This window comes from Schistocerca americana, chromosome 7, assembly GCF_021461395.2.
Source record: "Schistocerca americana isolate TAMUIC-IGC-003095 chromosome 7, iqSchAmer2.1, whole genome shotgun sequence".
Taxonomy (NCBI): Eukaryota; Metazoa; Arthropoda; class Insecta; order Orthoptera; family Acrididae; genus Schistocerca; species Schistocerca americana.
Window position 1 is genome coordinate 67,223,968 of NC_060125.1, and position 22,380 is coordinate 67,246,347.

Sequence of the window (22,380 nt, forward strand, 5' to 3'; positions counted from 1 at the left end):
TTCAGCAGGATAATGCACGACCGCATGTTGCAGGTCCTGTACGGGCCTTTCTGGATACAGAAAATGTTCGACTGCTGCCCTGGCCAGCACATTCTCCAGATCTCTCACCAACTGAAAAAGTCTGGTCAATGGTGGCCGAACAACTGGCTCGTCACAATACGCCAGTCACTACTCTTGATGAACTGTGGTATCGTGTTGAAGCTGCATGGGCAGCTGTACCTGTACACGCCATCCAAGCTCTGTTTGACTCTATGCCCAGGCGTATCAAGGCCGTTATTACGGCCAGAGGTGGTTGTTCTGGGTACTGATTTCTCAGGATCTATGCACCCAAATTGCGTGAAAACGTAATCACATGTCAGCTCTAGTATAAAATATTTGTCCAATCAATACCCGTTTATCATCTGCATTTCTTCTTGGTGTAGCAATTTTAATGGCCAGTAGTGTATGCTATAAAACAAGTTTGAATGAGACATGTTTGACACTTATAAGTTCGATTTTCTGGGTTTGACCATATGGTTGGCTACACGATTGCTGTAATATGTTCAGATATCTTACGATGAAATATGCACTGATTTCCCGGACTTAATATTGTACTGTGCTTCATTTTATGTAACCTATTGCATGTGTGAAAATAACATGTTTGCAGAAACATTCTGAAAAAGTTTAGTAGCTGTATCTCTCCACGCTTCGGCCTTCTTGAAAATGTTTTTAGAAGCTTCATCGTTTATATCGGAAAAGAAGTTGTACTTCCTCGTCTGTTCGATAAGTTCTTCTGTTTGCATGATTTCTCCTGCGTGTGGACGGCACGCTCATCTGTACGACAGACCTGCGTCCCGCCGCCTCAGGCTCAGTCGTCAGGCAGAAAACGCGCCTGCAGGCGAATCTGTGTATTGTCTGACAGAGTGGCTCTCGCCGCGACCACCGGCCAGCCTCCGCGGCAGAAAGATCGCTCTCTTGTGTGACCGACACGACGCAACAACACGCGTTTCAAGGCCGCGGGCAGCTAGCCGCTACTCAAGGTCGCACACCGCGTGGGCAGACCCCGTTCCGAGTGGTCAGACCTTGGACCAATGATCGTATCTCTATAACTACAAGAATTAGATATTTTAGAACAGTCTTTCAATTATCTGATAATCAGTGATAGCCAGGGTTATTTGCTCAGCGCTGAGTACTGTACACAAGTACTTCGAATCCCATATATATAAACACACACACAAGTTCCAGAAACTGCATGACATTGTTGACTTTCCATAATGCAGCAGCTACCACTGTTGGTAGCACTCTTCGCTGCTGCTGCGGCACAGACAGCAGTCAACCAGTTCCCGGAAGGTTTCCTGCTAGGGAGCGCCACCGCGGCTTACCAGATCGAAGGCGCTTGGAATGAGGATGGTGAGTGCGAATTAACATCTACAGTACCATATTCTGTATCATTATGTGTTCTAAATAAATTTCTCGAGATGTGTCATCATTTGAGGATTGAAACTGGCCTGGATAAGACATTTGTAAATACACTTCACCATGCATATGCTCAGTTCCTATTCTCATTTCATCTATAAGGACTGTACATGCTGAAGGAATCTTACTTAACAGTGTCTCCGAACACACATGTTCCCTTCTTTTAAAATTGTCTAAATTGCTGTCCAAATATGGGGTTCAATAGGAATGTACAGGTGCTGAAATCAATGCAGATTTGAAAATTACTGGCAGATTAAACTGTGTGCTGGACCGAGACTCGAACTCGAGACCTTTGCCTTTCGCGGCCACGTGCTCTACCAACTGCGCTACCCAAGCACGATCAGTTTGGCGCTAGGTGACGATCAGTTTGGCTTTAGGAAAAGTAAAGGGACGAGAGAGGCGATTCTGACGTTACGGCTAATAATGGAAGCAAGGCTACAGAAAAATCAAGACACTTTCATAGGATTTGTCGACCTGGAAAACGCGTTCGACAATATAAAATGGTGCAAGCTGTTCGAGATTCTGAAAAAAGTAGGGTTAAGCTATAGGGAGAGATGGGTCATATACAGTATGTACAACAACCAACAGGGAATAATAAGAGTGGACGATCAAGAACGAAGTGCTCGTATTAAGAAGGGTGTAAGACAAGGCTGTAGCCTTTCGCCCCTACTCTTCAATCTGTACATCGAGGAAGCAATGATGGAAATAAAAGAAAGGTTCAGGAGTGGAATTAAAATACAAGGTGAAAGGATATCAGTGATACGATTCGCTGATGACATTGCTATCCTGAGTGAAAGTGAAGAAGAATTAAATGATCTGCTGAACGGAATGAACAGTCTAATGAGTACACAGTATGGTTTGAGAGTAGATCGGAGAAAGACGAAGGTAATGAGAAGTAGTAAAAATGAGAACAGCGAGAAACTTAACATCACAATTGATGGTCACGAAGTCAATGAAGTTAAGGAATTCTGCTACCTAGGCAGTAAAATAACCAATGACGGACGGAGCAAGGAGGACATCAAAAGCAGACTCGCTATGGCAAAAAAGGCGTTTCTGGCCAAGAGAAGTCTACTAATATCAAATACGGGCCTCAATTTGAGGAAGAAATTTCTGAGGATGTACGTCTGGAGTACAGCATTGTATGGTAGTGAAACATGGACTGTGGGAAAACCGGAACAGAAGGGAATCGAAGCATTTGAGATGTGGTGCTATAGACGAATGTTGAAAATTACGTGGACTGATAAGGTAAGGAATGAGGAGGTTCTATGCAGAATCGGAGAGGAGAGGAATATGTGGAAAACACTGATAAGGGGAAGGGACAGGATGATAGGACATCTGCTAACACATGAGGGAATGACTTCCATGGTACTAGAGGGAGCTGTAGAGGGCAAAAACTGTAGAGGAAGACATAGATTGGAATACGTCAAGCAAATAATTGAGGACGTAGGCTGCAAGTGCTACTCTGAGATGAAGAGGTTAGCACAGGAACTGAATTCGTGGCGGGCCGCATCAAACCAGTCAGTAGACTGATACAAAAAAAAAAAGAAAAAACCCAAGAACGACTCACGATCCGTCCTCACAGCTTCAATTCTGCCAGTACCTCGTCTCCTACCTTCCAAACTTCACAGAAGCTCTTCTGCGAACCTTGCAGAAATAGCACTCCTGGAAGAAACGATATTTCGGAGACATGGCTTAGCGACAGCCTATGGGATGTTTCCAGAGGAGCTGTGAGGGCGGGTCGTGAGTCGTGCTTGGGTAGCTCAGTTGGTAGAGCACTTGCCCACGAAAGGGAAAGGTCCTAAGTTCGAGTCTCGGTCCGGCACACCGTTTTAATCTGTCAGGAAGTTTCATATCAGCGCACACTCCGCTGCAGAGTGAAAATCTCATTCTGGTTAATGCAGATTTGATGAAAATCGATAACAGACGTCGTTCACTGGTACGACTCGTACCTTCTTAAACTTCCCGTGCGATATAGCAGAAAAGATATTTCGCAACGGCAGTATTTCATTTCGAATTGCGTTGCCTAGTACTTGGCTACTAATGTATTGAAAGTACTTTAAAAATCATGTAATACTATCCAGCAACAAAAGATTTCGCAGAAGCGTGTTCATTGACAAAAAAAGTTTTTATTCAGAATACTTAAACCACTGACTGCAACACTCTGCGATATATTTGCCGCTTTTCTCTTTGCTCCTCACGTCGTCGAGAGGTGAAGGCTGCTTTAAAACCCTTTCCATGCACGGTCTTTACTGCTGGAGCACCGGCCCGAGCCCTGCGGAGTGGCCGTGCGGTTTGAGGCGCCATGTCACGGATTGAGCGGTCCCTCCCGCCGGAGGTTCGAGTCCTCCCTCGGGCGTGGGTGTATGTGTTGTTCTTAGCATAAGGTAGTTTAAATAGTGTGTAAGTCTAGGGACCGATGACCTCAGCGGTTTGGCTCGTTAGCAATTCACACACATTTGAACATTTGCAATAGGCCGGAGACCGAAACTTGTTAATGAGGTACTGTCAGTGAGCTCTTTCACACAAGAGTTCCTGCAATGAGAAGAGCTGAGGATTCATGTACACGTCGGCCGTGATGATACGAAATCCACTGCCAACGCCCCTGGGCTAAGAGCATTCATGTAACGAGCGAATACAAACAGTGGCGTGCTCTGACGTGTACTTGTTCCTTACACACCCCAAGTACACTGTAAGTGCTACGGCCCGAACCTATGAAAGTCAGCTTCGACTCACCTTCATAGGAGGGCGATTAAACGACGTGGTCACGTTCAAAATACTGATAGCTCCTTTTGAAAACATTATGGGAGTGACAGTGATCGATGTATTACAAATATTTACTATCAAACAGTCTTGATCACAATTTATTTATTATGGTGACCGGTTTCAACCTCTACTGTCGTCATCTTCAGACCGAAATGTCGTATACAAAACTTTAATTAGAGGGCTACATACATTAAAGAAAATAAAGAAAGTTATAAAGCTATAAATCGATGAATTACCAATGGGTAAGAACCTCCTTCTGCTGGAGAATCACTACTGGAGAAACCAGTGCACGTGTTACTATATATAATGGAGGCTCCGCCCACTTCTGATGGAATGATGTCATTACTAACCAATGGGCTTCTTTCCACTGAAATTGTTGTAAGCTGTCTCATCTTTGGAACGGCGTCCAACTTCACCATGGCAACCAGTGGTTCCAAATGGTTCACTAACAGGCCTTGAGAGGGCAACCCATGTGCAGTCAAAACGAAGTTCGTTGATCCTACATGTTTAAATATTTTTAACGCTTCTTAATTGACAATAGCTGTTATATAAGCTTAATGTGTGTTTATTTTTAATTCTTGACAATGTTCTTTTAACTAAGAAATTTTATATTGTTATTCGACTTATAACCCATTGGTTAGTAATGACATCATTCTATCAGAAGTGGGCGGAGCTTCCATTATATATAGTAAGACGTGCACTGCTTTCTCCCATCTCTGCCAGCACCGCCTCCTTCCCGTTACCCAGTGTGGCTTTCGGCCGTCCTTCTCTACTGATGACCTTCTCCTTCACCTCACTCATCTCCTCTCCGAACAACTTAATTCCCGTCGTTCCGCTGTCTTCCTCTCCCTTGACCTTGAACGCGCCTATGACCGTGTGTGGCATTCCGGTCTCCTCTTCAAGCTCCCAAACTTCGCCCTTCCTATTAACTACGTCCATCTGATTGGGTCCTTTCTTTCCCAACGTCCTTCCTACGTCACCATCCACAACATGGATTCCTTCACCTTCTTCCCCTCCACCGGTGTGCCCGAAGGTTCCGTCTTTTCCCCTCTTCTGTACCTTTTGTATACGGTGGACATGCCGCTGCCTTCACCCCCCATCCACCTTCTCCAGTACGCCGATGACACCGCCTTCCTTGCCCTCGCCCCCACCCTGCAGCGCTCTCAACACCTTCTCCAGTCCCATCTTGACCGATTCACCACTTGGTGCAACCAGTGGTTGCTTAAGGTCAATCCTTCCAAAACACAGGCGATCATAGTAGGCAAAACCACCCCTTCCTTCCGCCTCTTCGATTTCTATGTCACCGTCTACGGCCGTCCTATCACCCTCACCTCCCTTAAGTACCTTGGCGTCACCCTTGACCGCCACCTCTCCTGGACCCCCCACCTCCGAACAATCCAAGCCAAGGCACGCTCCTGCCTCCATCTCCTCAAGCTCCTTTCTGGCCGTAAATGGGGTCTGGACCCCTCCACTATCCTGCATACCCGTAAATCCTTTGCTACGCCCACCCTGCCTGGATCTCCGCTCCCCGTACCTTTTACAAATCCCTTCAGATCCTAGAATGCCATGGTCTTCGCCTCGCCTACAGCATCTCCCCTCCCCCACGTGGATCCTGTACGACCTTATTCCGTTCACCCACCTCCTCCTTTTCCTCGAAGGGATACGGATCCGCTACGCCTGCCATAAACTTGATCCTCCTCACCCGCTTGTCTCTCCCGTCCTCTCCCGCCCCCATCTGCTGCCGCGCCTGTATTTCCACATCCCACCCGCTCTCCATCTTTCCACTCTCCATACCCTCTCCCAAGGTGGCTTCTGCCAGCTCCCTCTCCCTGATGATGCCCTTCTCCCCTCCATCTACCCCTCCTACCAACTTTGATACTCCCTCCTTCTTCCTGTGTTTGTTCCTATGGGCACCCTCTCTCCCTTCTCTCCCCCTTCCCTCCCTCCTCCCTCTCTCCCCCCTCCTCCCCCAGGCTTCCCCTACCCCATACCTTCATTCCTCCCCCCATCTCCTCTGCCCTTGGCATCTTTGCTCTGCCCTCTCCATCCCCCACCACCTTCTTCCCCTCTTGGGAGGTCCCCGGACTCGCACACATAAAGTTGACATTTGTACGCCGGAGATCATCGCCATCGTTAAAGTGTGTGTGCCGTCGTATTTGTGCCTCAGTGCTATTCTCCGCCCACGCTCCATCGTTCACGTGTCGTCTCCGTCATCAGTGTCCGTGTGCAGTGCCAACAGTTTCCTTAGGTGTCTTCACGTGTGAACGGCTACGTGTTTTGTGTATATTGTTTTTTGCCCTGCACTTTGTTCTGTATATTCTGTGTCTCCATTGTATTTTCTCTGTAAAACTTGTGGATGAAGAGCAGCGTAGTGTGCTGCTGCCAGCCCACCTTATTGCAAGGTGTCAAATAACAATAAAGGAAAGGAAAATAGTTTCTCCAGTAGTGATTCTCCAGCAGAAGGAGGTTCTTACTCATTGGTAATTCATCGTTTTATAGCTTTATAAATTTATATATTTTCTTTAATGTATGTAGCCCTCTAATTAAAGCTTTGTATACGACATGTAGGTCTGAAGATGACCACAATAGTGGTTGAAACCGGTCACCATAATAAATAAATTGTGATAAAGACTGTTTTTGATAGTAAATACTGACAGCTTCGGTTGTTCACAACAAGCCATAATCGCAGTAAAAGGTGGTATTCCACACGTCAGATTTTGCTGACACCTCGCAATCTCCACCTTAAGCACGCAAGAGATCCTCTGCCTGAACGTTTGCTTTTCATTGACATTAACTTTTGATCGTTCTCCACCACGGATACGAGCCACTATTTGTACCTCAGGCTTTTGCCTCCCACTTTCTCTATCTGTCACTGCGCTACCCCTTTCATTTGTCTGACTTGATTAAAAACATTCGTAAATTCCACTAATCTCAATCAGTTATTTTACATGTACTTTTCAGATGTGTCGAGTCCATTTCCAAAAGGCTAGTGGTATTGCAGGTATTAAACTTCCTCGCCCAACGGGTTTTCTGTCATTTCATGCAAAACTACACTGCACTACTTGCAATAACATACCGCCCTGTACGCAGGCAAGGGCGAGAACATCTGGGACTACATGCTGCACGAACACCCAGAGTACGGCACGAATGGTGCCAACGGCGACGTGGCCTGCGACTCGTACCACAAGTACCAGGAGGACGTGCAGATGCTCAAGGCGCTCAATGTAAGTACTCGCTGCCGCTGCACAGGTGTGGTACTCGGTGAATCTACCGTGTTATGTTGTGACTCAGTCGTAGTCTCCACTCTCACGTTAATGAAGTACGCCGGCCGCTGGTGGCCGAGCGGTTCTGGCGCTACAGTCTGGAACCGCGCGACCGCTACAGTCGCAGGTTCGAATCCTGCCTCGGGCATGGATGTGAGTGTTGTCCTTAGGTTAGTTAGGTTTAAGTAGTTCTAAGTTCTAGGGGACTAATGACCTCAGCAGTTGAGTCCCATAGTGCTCAGAGCCATTTGAACCATTAACGAAGTACAACGCTGCTTAGAAGAACTGCAACATCAGGGCGAGGCACGCAACAAAAGTCAAACTCGAATGAAATGTAATAAAGAATGGGCACTATAAAGCTCCAGGAAAACGCTTCGTGCACCTTACGATAAGCAAAACTGTTTACATTATTTACCACCAGGTGCGTTTTGATAAGATGGATTATCTGTCTTCAGGTGCTTGAAGTACTTTCCTGGTCGGTTTCACTTTGCCCACCCTGTACATTTCCAGTTAAATTAATGATTACAGTTTAACAACAACAGCACAAAACACGTGAAAGTAACACCATCTTTTTTTCTTTCTTTCACTTACGCCATAGTCCCACAGCGGTCGCAGGGTCGGCGTGGTTACAAAGGATTTGGCAGTGTTAGTGTTAGGGATGGCCGGATGCCCTTCATGCTGCCACCCCGTACCGGCCCAGGACGGAATCAGTGTAACCCAACTGTCTGCGTCCAGTGTAAATCGTAAAATAGTGCGGATGCGTTTCAAATGTCTGCGACGCCTGTAACTGAGGTGGAACATGGGGACCAGCCCGGTATTCACCTAGCGGGATGTGGAAAACCGCCTAAAAACCACATCCAGACTGGCTGGCACACCGGCCCTCGCCGTTAATCCGCCGGGCGAATTCGATCCAGGGCCGGCGTGTCGCTACCCTGGCGGGTTGAAAGTAACACCATCTACATACTCTATATAATGAAGAAATACAATGTATATTCCTCACTTAAACGTTGTTTGCTTGTGAGTAAATAGCGTTGTGCCACGTCAATGGACGAATGTCTACCAATTCCTGGCGGTATTCGATTGTGACACGAACATGGCTGTTGAGATTGTGCACTGTGGTTTGTCGTCTGCAATATTCCTACTCTTGTGGACAGTATCCTACGAACGTCATGCTAATGTGGAATCTAGGGGTTCAGATGCACTGTACTTTATACTGTGGAGAATCTCAGCTACCTCTTACAACTGCTGCCCCAGAGTAGAGAAGCACAGCTTGCGAGGGCGTGTTAGATCACAGGATCGTACAGCCATTTAGTGTACCCATATTCAGGAAACGGGACTGTTTCCAGCAGGACAAGTATCCACGAGGGCAGTGTGAGAACCTCAGGAATGCCGTGGAGTTTCGCTGCAGCCACCATGTTGTGGCTTCCCATGACTCTACAGCAATGAGAAGTGGGCCGACAGTGGTGCGAGCAACGAAGAGAGGGGGCACATGCCGAGCGTCAGCTTGTCTTCTCTGACAAATCCAAGCTTTTGTGTATGCAACCATAACTGACGTATCTCTGTGTGGAGTCTCTGATGAGAATGAAGGTTTCCAGACAATATTCATAATTATCTTATCAACCCAGCGCAAGATGGTATGAGGTTCAAAATGGTTCAAATGGCTCTGAGCACTATGGGACTTAACTTCTGTGGTCATCAGTCCCCTAGAACTTAGAACTACTTAGACCTAACTAACCTAAGGACATCACACACATGGATGCCTGAGGCAGGATTCGAACCTGCGACTGTCGCCGTCGCGCGGTTCCAGACTGTAGCGCCTAGAACCGTTCGGCTACACCGGCCGGCTGGTATGAGGTATTGATAGACAACATGATCACTTCTGGTTCGTATATGGTACTAGGGATAATAGCTTTTACATTCCGACGCGATAAGGCCGGTAGTATTGGGATAGAATGAGATTTTCACTCTGCAGCGGAGTGTGCCCTGATATGAAACTTCCTGGCAGATTAAAACTGTGTGCCCGACCGAGACTCGAACTCGGAACCTTTGCCTTGCAGAACTAACACTCCTGAAAGAAAGGGCGTGAGTCGTGCTTCGGTAGCTCAGATGGTAGAGCATTTGCCCGCGAAAGGCAAAGGTCCCGAGTTCGAGTCTCGGTCGGGGCACAGTTTTAATCTGCCAGGAAGTTTCAGTATTGGGATACTTATGAGGACTATATGTCATATTTGAACTAGATAATACAAGACTCCTTGTCCCTCAAACTATTGTGACTTAACTACTGCCGCACCAACTACCCTCCAGACAGCTTTTCAAGCCATGATCAGATTGGCCAGCTAGCTGATAATCTAATTTCGCTTCGGTGCTGGAATAGTGCTGAGGCAAGACGTTAGGCACAGTGGCGAGCGTAATTACCTCAGACTCTGGTCTGATGTTCCAGTGCTGTGATCAATACGTACTACAACAAGAAGGGATTAGCCTTAACAAATTTGTGAAAAACCTACCATAAACTCTCACAACCCGAGACCTAACAGTAAGCTGTCTTCGACTACTACCAACTGCAGGACATACTCCGCACCAGCTGACAGATCACCCAGCATCGTCGACATCTACCAACTATCTCTGCTAGCTGCTGGTCTATGGGCTGCTGCTAGATGTGGTATTGTGGGGCTTGAATCAGCATCATACAGCCGAGGCCATCTCCCGGGTGTCACGAGCTGGGCCGTGCATGTCTCGATGGATCTTGGGTTTTGCTCCAACGCACCACACACATGATTCCCCAGAGAAGTGGTTGGTTGCTCTACACCTGTTCCTGCGGTTTACCAGGTGTGTCAGTAAAGACTCAGCAAGGCTTCTTGCCACTGTTCTTCACTGAGGTAGCGCACAGACATGCCGTCCTCATCTGCTGCGAGGTACGAACGTAGCATTGTGATTTTCTGAGGTTACCATGACTATCTGGGCCTCAGTGCATGAATTCGAGTTGCTACCAGCAGCCATTGTACTAGAGTCACAGTGCAATTGCTAATGGAGTATTACCGAGAAACTGGTAGTGTGCACCTGACATCTTATATAGCATCCTCAGTCGATCATCCTGACAAATAGCAGCGTCCACAACACTGACACTACTACAGTGTTGCCAGAAATAGACAATTACTGCCAGCAATGTGTGCGTCAGCAATTAGCATCATCATCTCAGTAGAGTGAATGAGGGTAAACTTTCTTTGCTCAACTGATTGACAATGGAGAAGCAATTACATAGGAGACCTGTGTTGAAGGAACGATTCGCGAAAATGGATTCAGCATTGATTGCACTGGGTAGATAACAATAGATGAACATATGACAGAATATGCCTAGTGAGGTGTGGAAGTGCAACTTGCTGTAGCATAATGTCCCATGAACTCAATCTTCAGCAGTGTTTTGAATGTAAAGGCCCTGGGCTATTTGCTGGAGGATACAGAGAGCTGCATGATTAGCATTCACATGTAAGGATTAAAAAACATTAGTAGGAAAAATTGTAATGTAATGTTAGTATTAAGTTTTACTGTATTTTTCCTTTTGTTTTGTCCTTTTGTCGTACACTCAGGGTTTGCAATGAGTAAACCTGGGGAACAACAGGTTATCACTACAGAGGTGGTTCAGTCTTTCCTTGATCAGTGGCTCAGATGAGGAAAGATAACGTGGACAGCATAAGTAGTTAGAGCAATTACAAGAAACCAGAGACGTGTCCAAAGTATCAATATCCACCCCAGAAACTAGTGCAGCAACCTCACATTTTAAGTAAAACAGGAGAGGCTGTGTTCACATTTGTAGACGATATTTTGACAGCTCTGAAGCTGAGTATAAGTAGAGAGTGCTCATACATCTGACAGTCTGGCGAGAGTCTTATTGCAGCGTTATAGTAGAAAGAATAGATGTGGATAATCGTATTATTGGGTGAATTTAAACAGTGTGTCAGAAAGCACCATCCACTGCTGCATGGAGAGAAACGGGAAACTTAATGTCAATACATGTGACTTGTATTAAGAAAGGTATGGTAAGAGTCTCCGAAAGACTTAACTGGAGTCACAGGAATGTCATTAGTATCAGATGAACTGGATTCGCTTAACCAATTCCGTGAAAGAAAGCGTTTCTTTTTACAACTGACATCAAATGCTACCGATGTGGCTGATCATGCCAGATACAGAAATATTGTTGAAAGATGGCAACCTATCTTCAGTCAGTCTCTCTAGAATTCTGAGTAGAGCTAGTTAATTTAGCATAACAGAAACAAGTGCAGAGGCGGAATTTTGCTTAACTCGCTTAGCAGATGGAGGAAAACACAAGCTTTTACTGGACACTGGAGTGCACTAATCTTTCGTAAGTTTAGCGACAACATTATGGAAATGATAGTGTGCTATTGACCGTACAGAGGAGAAACTGACTCGCAGACAGGGACGACAATAAAAGTACTACACACATGGGGTTGCGGCTAAAAGGCATTCTTCTAACGTAGAAAACACAGCTCACACTCACATAACCACTGTCTCTGGCCACTGACGGCGTTTTAACCCGGAGAAAACTGTTGTCTATGCTAGATTTCCACAAGGTTCATCCTTGGTGCAACTGAACTGTGTTCAAGACCACTGAGAATTAATTCGCCTTATAAAATACTGAAAGCTATGGGAAAAGTGCTGTGGATGAGTGTAGGAGCTCATCTGTTTGCAAACAGGTTATGTGTGATTAATCCACTGGGAGAAAAATGATGAATTAGGTAAATCACGCAGTTTTGTTCAGAGGAATATTTTACATGTACAGGAGGTGGAGGATGAGCAGGTGGTGCCAATCAGAATAGATAACTTGGGGACTGAAGACATTCACTTGTCTACAGATCTGTTGGTCTCCTGTTAAGAGATTCTGTAGAGAGATATTCTTGATAAGAAGAGCTCGGACACTACATATAAACAAGCCACCAGTATGTAATTATAGGAGAAGATAAAACATTCGGAAAGCACGGAAAAATTATCCAAGGAGGAATTGTTAATGGAGTTTGAAGACTAGTTTAATCTTTCTTGGGCTTTCCTAGCACCACCTGTAGCACAACACAGTGTCCGAATTAGGAATGGGCCAATGTGTATCAGAGCCATGGCTGTACCTCATAACGTGCAGCTGGTGACGGAGTTCTTTAAACAACATTTATGGAACAGCATTATTGAGGTATTGATCGAACTGAGGCTTATCACTTTTGCTGTGACTACAAATATCTGGTCATCTGATTACAGACACATATCCCGTACAAAACGTAACTGAAAGTTTGAACAGTTTGGGGGCAGTACTGATATTTTTCCCGCATGAATGTGGGGAGTTGGAAGTAGCATTGGAGGAATGACAGAAAACGGCAGTTACACATCTTTGAGCACGACCAATACCACAATATGCTGCTTGGTTTGGAAAATGCGCGAGTAACATTTCATCGATTGGTAGATGAAGTTTCGAAAGAGTTAAGACCAAGCGTATTGGATCTTTGCAGACGATGTAGAGGAGGAAGTGGAATGACTAAAATCGTTCCCAGAATGAGATTTTCACTCTGCAGCGGAGTGTGCGCTGATATGAAACTTCCTGGCAGATTAAAACTGTGTGACGGGCCGAGATTCGACCTCGGTCCCGAGTTCGCGTCTCGGTCCGGCACACAGTTTTAATCTGCCAGGAAGTTTCACTAAAATCGTTGTTCCACAGACTGTATGCAACACACTTAACACTAAATTAGTCTCGCTTCACACTACAAGAGATGTGGTATTTGAGCCATATTATTAGTTGTGATGGAGTCTGTACAAATCCTACATTAATGAAGACTATATAAGATTTCCCTGTGCTTTGAACAGGGAAAAATTTACTCTCATATTTGGGTTTAGGGAGTTACTATAAAAAGCTTACCGCGAAATTTGCAGTAATAGCATGACCTCTCACTTACTTATTGAAAACAGGTATACGATGAGATTCCAGTGGAAATCGGAGTATGAAGACATGTTAAAAGGATTAAAAGAACTGTTGGCCACCAGTGTATTTGTTTGCGACGCAAATAATTACATGTTTGGATAAGTATTAAGTCAAGAAGTAAATGGACAAGGGCAACTGATATCGTATGAATCACACTAATTACATAAAATGCAGAAGAAAAATTCGGGTACAAATAAGCCAACTGTTATGCCCCATTTATGCTATTACGTATTTCTGATGATACCTATACGGCAGAAAATTTATTCTAGTGACGAATCATGTCACATAAATATGACTATTGCGGTTGAAAGATCCATCAGGTAAAAGCACATAGAGCACTGAAGTGTAGTGAATAGGAATTTGGAGGTAATCGATCGACCTGGAAAGAACCAAAGGAATGCAGATGACTTCAGTAGGGAGGTTTATTTATTACAAAGACTGGGTCACACCAGTATAGAACGTCAGGCGGAGCAACCAACTGAAGAAGACTGTAAACTGTCTACAATGCAATGACAATTTCACAGTGTGTTAAATCAGAAGACAAAATTTAAGCCACATGCTATGGTTCCAGCAATTATGCATGGCGAAGTGTTGAGTCAGGCACGTGATCACGGGTTATCAAGGCATGGGGGTCGGAGAACCATGGAAATGGAGGTAGCCAAACAGTACTGGTACTGTACTTGTTAACAGGATGCGGCAAAGTGTCTGAGGACCTGTGTACAGTGTGCACATTGAGCTGAGTTGAGCTATCAAGTATTCCACTTCAGAGATTAATGGAGGCTAATACGCCTTTTGAAATTATTGGCAGGGAAATGCTATGTACTGACTATAGCAGAACATTTTTCATCCAATATGCAACTGGTATCTATTCCAAATCAGCAAGGTGACACTGAAATGAAATGAAATGTCGTGTGGCTAGGGCCTCTCGTCGGGTAGACCGTTCGCCTGGTGCAGATCTTTCGATTTGACGCCACTTCGGCGACCTGCGCGTCGATGGGGATGAAATGATGATGATTAGGACAACACAACACCCAAGCCCTGAGCGGAGAAAATCTCCGACCCAGCCGGGAATCGAACCCGGGCCCTTTGGATTGACAGTCTGTCACGCTGACCACTCAGCTACCGGGGGCGGACAAGGTGACACTGAAGCTCACAGCACGGTAAATAATTCCTTGTTCAAGTGTGGTTCTAGAAACGTTAATTTGGACGAGAGCACTAGTTTTATGGTAGAACTGATGAAATATCTTTGCCATTTATTGTGTATTCGTTATTTAAGTACCACACCCAGTTTGATAAATAGTGGTGTGAACATAATATAGGTCTGGTTAGACCTGTTAAATACTTGTTTGGCCCTGGCAAGGCTGTTGTGCAGTTTTGCCGACTGTGTAGGTGATACTTCCATAGAATTAGCTGATTTACAGACCATGGACAGCTAACTTCTAGCCTGTTACCAACGACTCAGTTTCTGGGTGGTCTACAACAAGCGTGGAAGGAACTGTCAAGTAGAGTGGAAATGATTGTACTTCTGGAAATAAATATCTTGTCAAGATACCACTAGATATGCCAGATATGAGTCTCATGCAATTCCATAAAATGGAGTAATTGTGGAAAGTTTGTGAAACTCGTGAGGAAGAAATTTTGGTAAGAGCACCAGATGGGAAGAAACATTCAGTAATATCAAGAGACAAAGTGCAGCGATGCCAGAGAGAGGAAATTAGAGCGTGCCCATCCACAGTAGTCCCAACTGTCACAGAGACAAATGAGTCGCTTCTAAGAGGACAGGTGCAGAACGAAGCCGACGATATATGCCTGCAACACGACATTATTTTCTGAAGGCGGGACATGACTTGGTATACTCTGTATATGGTACAGTTATTGCTATAATAAATTGCTATGAACAAGAGCAGTCAAAGGAAACACAAGGTGTAGATCTGTGAGGCAACGGATTACTACCAAAAGTTACGCAGTGTGGTATCTCAGTAACTACTTTCTGGCTTCTGGCAAGAATAACGGGGGCTACAGCTACAAACCAAACATTTCCACTGCTGCAGCTGCTTGATAATCCTATGGAAGTATTACCCATTAAGAACCCGACCTTCCTGAATGCACCTTCAATCACACTTTACCCTGCTCTTGGCATGGGCTCATACCCATACAGTCTTCGAGTATTAGCACAGAACAAATGTTCCAACATCTTCAGCAATATCACAATACATACCACGACCAAATCATAGTGACAGAAACCTCTTCTTCGGGTACCATAGTAATCCTTGTCCTCGCTTGTACAGTGTTTGTCTATCTACAGCTTGGAATCACCACTCTTTCGAACTACCAGTCCGTTGTAGACCAACTAGTGGGTCACACCTAGTGTTCAACTAGAATTCAGTGTACATCTATCCATAGAAATATTAGCTGTATTGGACTAAAATGAAAGACTTTTGCTATGTAGCGTCATTAAATACATGAAAAAATTGTAAATAGTACAGTGTTGTTTCTAATAGGTCCACAAATTAGCAGCGAACTGGGATTTGATAGACCGGATCTTCTTGTGGTGACACCACTCTGACAGACTTCACAAGTCGTGGCAGATGGGTCAGCTAGCTGTCTGAGTAATTGCGCTGCCACGGCCTGAAAATCGCTGAGGCGGCATGTTACAAAATTTCAGTCTGTTGCAGAGGCGAATTCAATTACGTCAGGCCACACCTGCCGTGGCACTGCCTCGGTGGTCCCTATGTACCATACATACTCCAGCCCAGTCCTGGCAGTATGATGTCGCCGACCACTACGGACACCCAGACGTACTTCGCACCAGCTGAAAAGTCACCCAGCCTCATCTACATCTACCTGCTGGCTCCCCCACTTTCTGGTCTACATGCCGCTGCGTGATCTGATGCTTCCAGTGCTTCAACTAGTGCCACACAGATGGAGCTGCCTCCTAGATGATTCAAGCTCGCCTCTGGGCATCTATAAGTTGTTAATTTGTGGCAACGCACCATGTGCCTGGCTGTCAGGGTATCAACTGGTTGTTCTACACTTGCTCCTGCGGCTTGTCTGGCACCTCACCTGACTTCGCTCTTGACTCAGCAGGGTTTATTGCCACTGTCTTTCGCTGAGGCAGGGTGCAGCCGCCTTGGACTCCTCGCCTAGGACAAGCATGCTACTTTCTGCCTTGCTGAGGTAAACACAGCCACCTGGGGATCAATTCATGACTTCGACTCATCACCAGCGGCCATCATACAAGAGCCTAAGACCATAGGTCCGAAACTGTTACATTCCACACAGAGGTTGTTCAGCTGATGCCCTGGCCAGAACATTCCTAAGATCTCTGACCCACCAAAAACATCTGATCATGGGTCGCTGAAAACTAGCAGGCTAGCACTCGCGAACCACTATGATTGATGAAAGTGAACAGAAGGTTGGGACAGAATGGAATGACGTCATCGTACTTCATTTCAACTGGATGCTCCAACAGGCTAGAAGCAATGTTACTGTCTGAAGCGTCAGCTTAGCGAACAAATTTTCGCGTCCTGTTGTCCTCCAAATCACCTGCGCAATTAATGTTATTCCTGCTATACTGTATATAAACAAAAGAAAAATTTAGTTTTTTGCTGTTCTTGCGGGTGTTTCAATGTTAAGGGTCAGCAGCAAACTTATTAGTTACCTTGATTTTACTGTAGAATTTTAAAAATTACTTTCTTTTCCTCTTTGGAATAAAATAGTTCAGTCTGGTGAAATTTCAATAAGTTCACTAGTTGAATTCAGGCTACTCCCATTCATTAGAAACCTATATAAGACATTTTAACATACATATGATGTGTATCTGTTGCTCCCATCACTGTTAACTGTACTCTTCACTCAAATGGTTCAAATGGGTCTGAGCACTATGGGACTTAACATCTGAGGTCATCAGTACCCTAGAACTTAGAACTACTTAAGCCTAACTAACACTAGGACAATCACATACATCCATGCCCGAGGCAGGATTCAAACCTGTGACCGTAGCGGTCGCGCGGTTCCAGACTGAAGCGCCTCGAACCGCTCGGCCTCACCGTCGAGCACTCTTCACTCATTATGGTTTTTTCTGAACGTAAGAAATCTTTGTAGAAGAACGCTTCAAGAAGACGTACAATGCAGTTAATACACCGTATTAATTAGGTATTGAAGAACAGAGATGCTGGTGGCTTACATGATTCTCCTTGTTTTCGAACAGGTGGACGTGTACCGCTTCTCCATCTCCTGGGCGCGCGTCCTGCCCACTGGAGACGTTGACGTCATCAACCAGCCAGGCATCGACTACTACAACAACCTCATCAACGAGCTGCTCGCGAACGGAATCCAGCCCATGGTAAGAGGCACACATGATGTGTACGTCTGAGCGAATAAAACGTTATCGATGTGTAATCACGAATTGATAAATGGAGCAGGATGTTTTGTTCTTCATGTATAAACGTGCGTCAACTTGCACTGAAAGTAAAAGAAGCAAAAAACAGTCAATACTGTCACTGCGCGATAGCGATGGAAATATTACCGATGATGGTTCCACTAAAGCGGAGTTACTAAACAAAGTTTTCCGTAATTCCTTCACGAAAGAGGATGAAGTAAATATTCCAGAATTTGAAACCAGAACAGCTGTTAGCATGAGTGACATAAAAGTAGATATCTTAGGTGTTGCGAAACAACTCAAATCATTTAAGAAAGGCAAGTATTCCGGTTCAGATGGTATACCAGTCTGGTTCCTTTCGAAGTATCCATACACAATAGCGCCTTTCTTAGCAATCATATACAACTTGACGAAAGGCCTGTTCCTAAAGACACGAAAGTAGCACAGGTCACACCAATATTCAGGAAAGGAAATAGGAATAACCTATTGAATTACAGACCCATATCACTGATCTCAATTTGCAGTAGGATTTTGGAGCATATACTGTACTCGAACATATGAATCACCTTGAAGAAAATGACTTATTTATACATAACCAACACGGGTTCAAAAAATATGGTTTTTGTGCTACACAGCTAGATCTTTATTCCCATGAAGTAATGAATGCTGTCGACAAGGGGTCTCAGATCGATTCCATATTCCTAGATTTCCAGAAGGCTTCTGATACCGTTCCTCACGAGCGACTATTAATCAAATTGCGTGCATATGAGTATCGTCTCAGTTGTGTGACCGGATTCGTGATTTCCTCTCACAGAGGTCACAGTTCGTAGTGACAGACAGTAAATCATCGAGTAGAAAAGAAGTGATATCTGGCGTTTCGCATGGTAGTGTTCAAATGGTTCAAATGGCTCTGAGCACTATGGGACTTAACTACTGTGGTCATCAGTCCCCTAGAACTTAGAACTACTTAAACCTAACTAACCTAAGGACATCACACACATCCATGCCCGAGGCAGGATTCGAACCTTCGACCATAGCAGTCGCGCGGTCCCGGACTGCGCGCCTAGAACCGCTAGACCACCGCGGCCGGCGCAAGGTAGTGTCATAGGCCCTCTGCTGTTCCTGATTTACATAAATGATCTAGGTGATAATCTGAGCAGACCCCTTAGACTGTTTGCAGATGACGCTGTAATTTACTGCTAGTAAAATCATCAGACCATCAATTCCAATTACAAAGTGATCTAGAGAGAATTTCTGTATGGTGTGGAAAGTGGCAATTGGCACTAAGGAAAGAAAAGTGCGATGTCATCCACATGGGTACTAAAATAAATACGATAAATTTTGGGTATACGATAAATCGCACAAATCTAAGGGCTGTCAATTCGACTTACTACCTAGGAATTACACTTACGAACAACTTAAATTGGAAAGACCACATAGGTAATATTGTGGGGAAGGCGAAACAAAGACTGCGTTTTGTTGACAGAACACTTAGAAGATGCGACAAATCCACTAAAGAGACAGCCTACATTACACTTGTCCGTCCTCTGCTGGAATACTGCTGTGCGGTATGGGATCCTTACCAGGTGGGATTGACGGAGGACATCGAAAAAGTGCAAAGAAGGGCAGCTCGTTTCGTGTTATTGCGCAATAGGGGTGATAGTGTCACTGATGTGATACGCGAGTTGGGGTGGCAGTCACTGAAACAAAGGCGGTTTTCTTTGCAGCGAGATCTATTTACGAAATTTCAATCACAAACTTTCTCTTCCGAATGCGAAAATATTTTGTTGACACCCACCTACGTAGGGAGAAATGATCATCGTAATAAAATAAGAGAAATCAGAGCTCGAACGGAAAGATTTAGCTGTTTCTTTTTTCCACGCGCCATTCGAGAGTGGAATGGTAGAGAAGTAGTATGAATATGGTTCGATGAACCATCTGCCAGGAACTTAAGTGTGAATTGCAGAGTAATCATGTATATGTAGATGTAGATGTAGAAGCTTAGTTCACTTTCTTGAGCAACTAGACTCAGCAAATTCTTACATGTAGTGTCATGGGAAGTCTTGGAAACAAAGTCATTCATGAGATGTGGGGTTATCTATACTTAATGATGTCATTTCGCAATATCTTGTCCTAAGAGTAATACAAGACCTTCATCTTTTAGAAAGACTTAGGTATTTTAACAATAGTTCGACAGTACAAACATTCCAATGTCATCTGTTGTTAATAAACTAGCATTGTTCACTGAGTGTGAGGACATGAATAATTACATCGCTATACCTAAAGAGACGTTCGCTAGTGTTCATTGCAGATGTATTTAGTTCATAATCGCCCTAATAATACTGTGAATCCGCCTGGAAGAATTTTGCATATAGCACAAAGATGAAACAATTTGTTTAAGAATCGTGAAAGAAAGTCCTATACATGGAAGGGAACTGGAGGTACTATTGTGTTTTTCTTACGTTATATAATGGTAATACAGATATTTCGAATCCATATTTTAAATTATAAAAGAATGTCGATTCCGATCATAAATGATGCAGATTTAATTTGAAACAGTAGGAAATTAAGACTTTGGTGAATTGAAGATACAGTTTGTTTCTAGTTTCAAAGGGAGCAGTGTGCAACGATCAACTGAAACAGGAGAAAGAAATAAAATGTAAAGTGAATTGTAGCTCTGAGCAATGATATTCCAACGGCAGGTGAGGACCAAAAAGATGTAAATGACCTTGTAGAAATCGCTTCATAACGCACGAAGTATTGAGTTTAATTGGTGAAATGGAAGATTTAAAATACAGGCTCTGATATCGACAGAGACGAGTATGCGAAAAATATGATCGACAGTTGAACATGGCAAAATAGGAATGGGTGGAGGAAAATGCAAGGTTGCAGAAGTATGCATGACCATGGGAAAGATAGGTACCATCTAAAGGAAAATCAATGAAAGCCTTGAAGGAAAGGAAAAGCTGCATGAGTATCAAGAGCTCGCATGGCAGTCCAGTAGTAAGGAAAGAAGGGAAAACAGAAATATTTCAGAAATGTACACAAAGACTATGAAAGGGAAACGAGATGCAAAGCAGTATTGTGGAAAGGGTGGGCAGCAAATAACTATGATGTAGGTGATGTAATACAGATAGAAAAATGTGCCAGAACACTGAAATACGTAAGGCATCCTAAGTTAACCGCATCCGTTCAGAATTATTAGGGTCCCAGAGAAAATACATTTCAAGACTGTTTCACTTGGCATGCAAAATATGTGAGACAGATGAGATTCTCTCGGACTTCTAGACGAATGTAATGACAGCACTTCCGAAGACAACAGCTGACGTCAGGTTTTAGTATTACAGATTAATCCGTCAGATAAAGTATAGCAGCAATATTTCACAAGAATTATTTACTGAAGCATAGAAAACATTGTTGAAGCTGACCATGGGGAATGTCGGATTGCGTTCAGGAGAAATGTATGAACACGTAGCGTAATATTGACGCAACGAGTCATCTTAGACGGTGGAATGCAGAAAACCAAACCTACGATTATAGTATTTGTAAATTTGGAGAAAAATGGACAGTGTTGACTGGAATACACGATTTTAAATAATGTAGAACCCAGGAATAAGTTCCTGTATAATAGTTATAAGAGCCGAATGACGTGAAAGAAAGACAGTAGCTGAGAATGGAATCATAAAGGATTCAATCCTATCCGCGGTATTATTCAGTGTACATTGAGCAAACATTAAAAGAAGCCAAGGAGAAATTTGGGAACGGAATTAAAGTACTGGAAGAGGAAATGAATACTTTGAGGTATGCCGATAACGCTGTAATTGCTTCTGAGACGGCACAGGTCTTGCAATGGCGGTCAACCATTACGAATAGTGTCTTGAAGTTGTAAGAAGACTATCGACAAAAGTGAAAGAAGGGTAATGGGGTGCAGTCGAATGTAATCAGGTGACGCTATGGGAATTAAATTAGAAAATCAAATGCTAAAAGTTACAGACAAGCATTTCTAAAAAACATACATTTCTTAGCATCGAATACAAATTTAAGTTTTACTAGTTTTTTCATACTCTATTAGTCTGAACCCTTCCTACAAGGAGAATAGAAACATTCGAAACGATGTGCCAGAGAAGGATGCTGAAGCTTACATGTGTAGACTGAATAACTAATGGAGAGGTACTAAATTGTTTTTGGGAGAAGGGTAACGTACGGCGCAACTTGACTGAAAACTCAGTTGATAGAAATCCTCAGACGTGGAGGAATAGTCGTTTGGGTAATGGGAGGAGGAGGGGTTGGGGAGGAAGAGTCGAGAGGTAAAAATTATGAAGGCACACCAAGCGTTGACCACAGCAAGCAGGTGCAAATGGATGAAGGTTGCGGTAGTTAAGTGAACAAACAGGCTTGCACAGCATAGACTAACACTGCAAGTTGCATCAAAACAGAACTGGAGACCAGAACAACAAAGCAACGATGAAGCTATTCTTCTTCACAGATGAATGTGTACTTCGAAGAAGTAATGAGTGACATAAGAGAAATCTTCAGAGGTGTGACTG

At 44.2% G+C, this 22,380-nt stretch overlaps 1 protein-coding gene and 1 non-coding gene across 2 annotated transcripts in view; both read left to right on the forward strand.

Annotated features, from left to right (window-relative positions):
* The first annotated feature begins 1,192 nt into the window (after positions 1 to 1,192).
* Positions 1,193 to 22,380, forward strand: part of LOC124622567 (myrosinase 1-like) — a 52,390-nt gene continuing 31,202 nt past the window's right edge. Inside the window, exons 1-3 of the mRNA XM_047148313.1 lie at positions 1,193 to 1,389; positions 7,309 to 7,442; positions 17,663 to 17,797. Coding sequence (XP_047004269.1) covers positions 1,254 to 1,389; positions 7,309 to 7,442; positions 17,663 to 17,797 — 405 coding nt within the window. The 5' untranslated portion in view covers positions 1,193 to 1,253. The remainder of the gene's footprint in view (positions 1,390 to 7,308; positions 7,443 to 17,662; positions 17,798 to 22,380) is intronic.
* Trnas-cga lies at positions 9,573 to 9,646 on the forward strand. Its single transcript has one exon. It is a non-coding gene; the product is annotated as a tRNA-Ser (tRNA).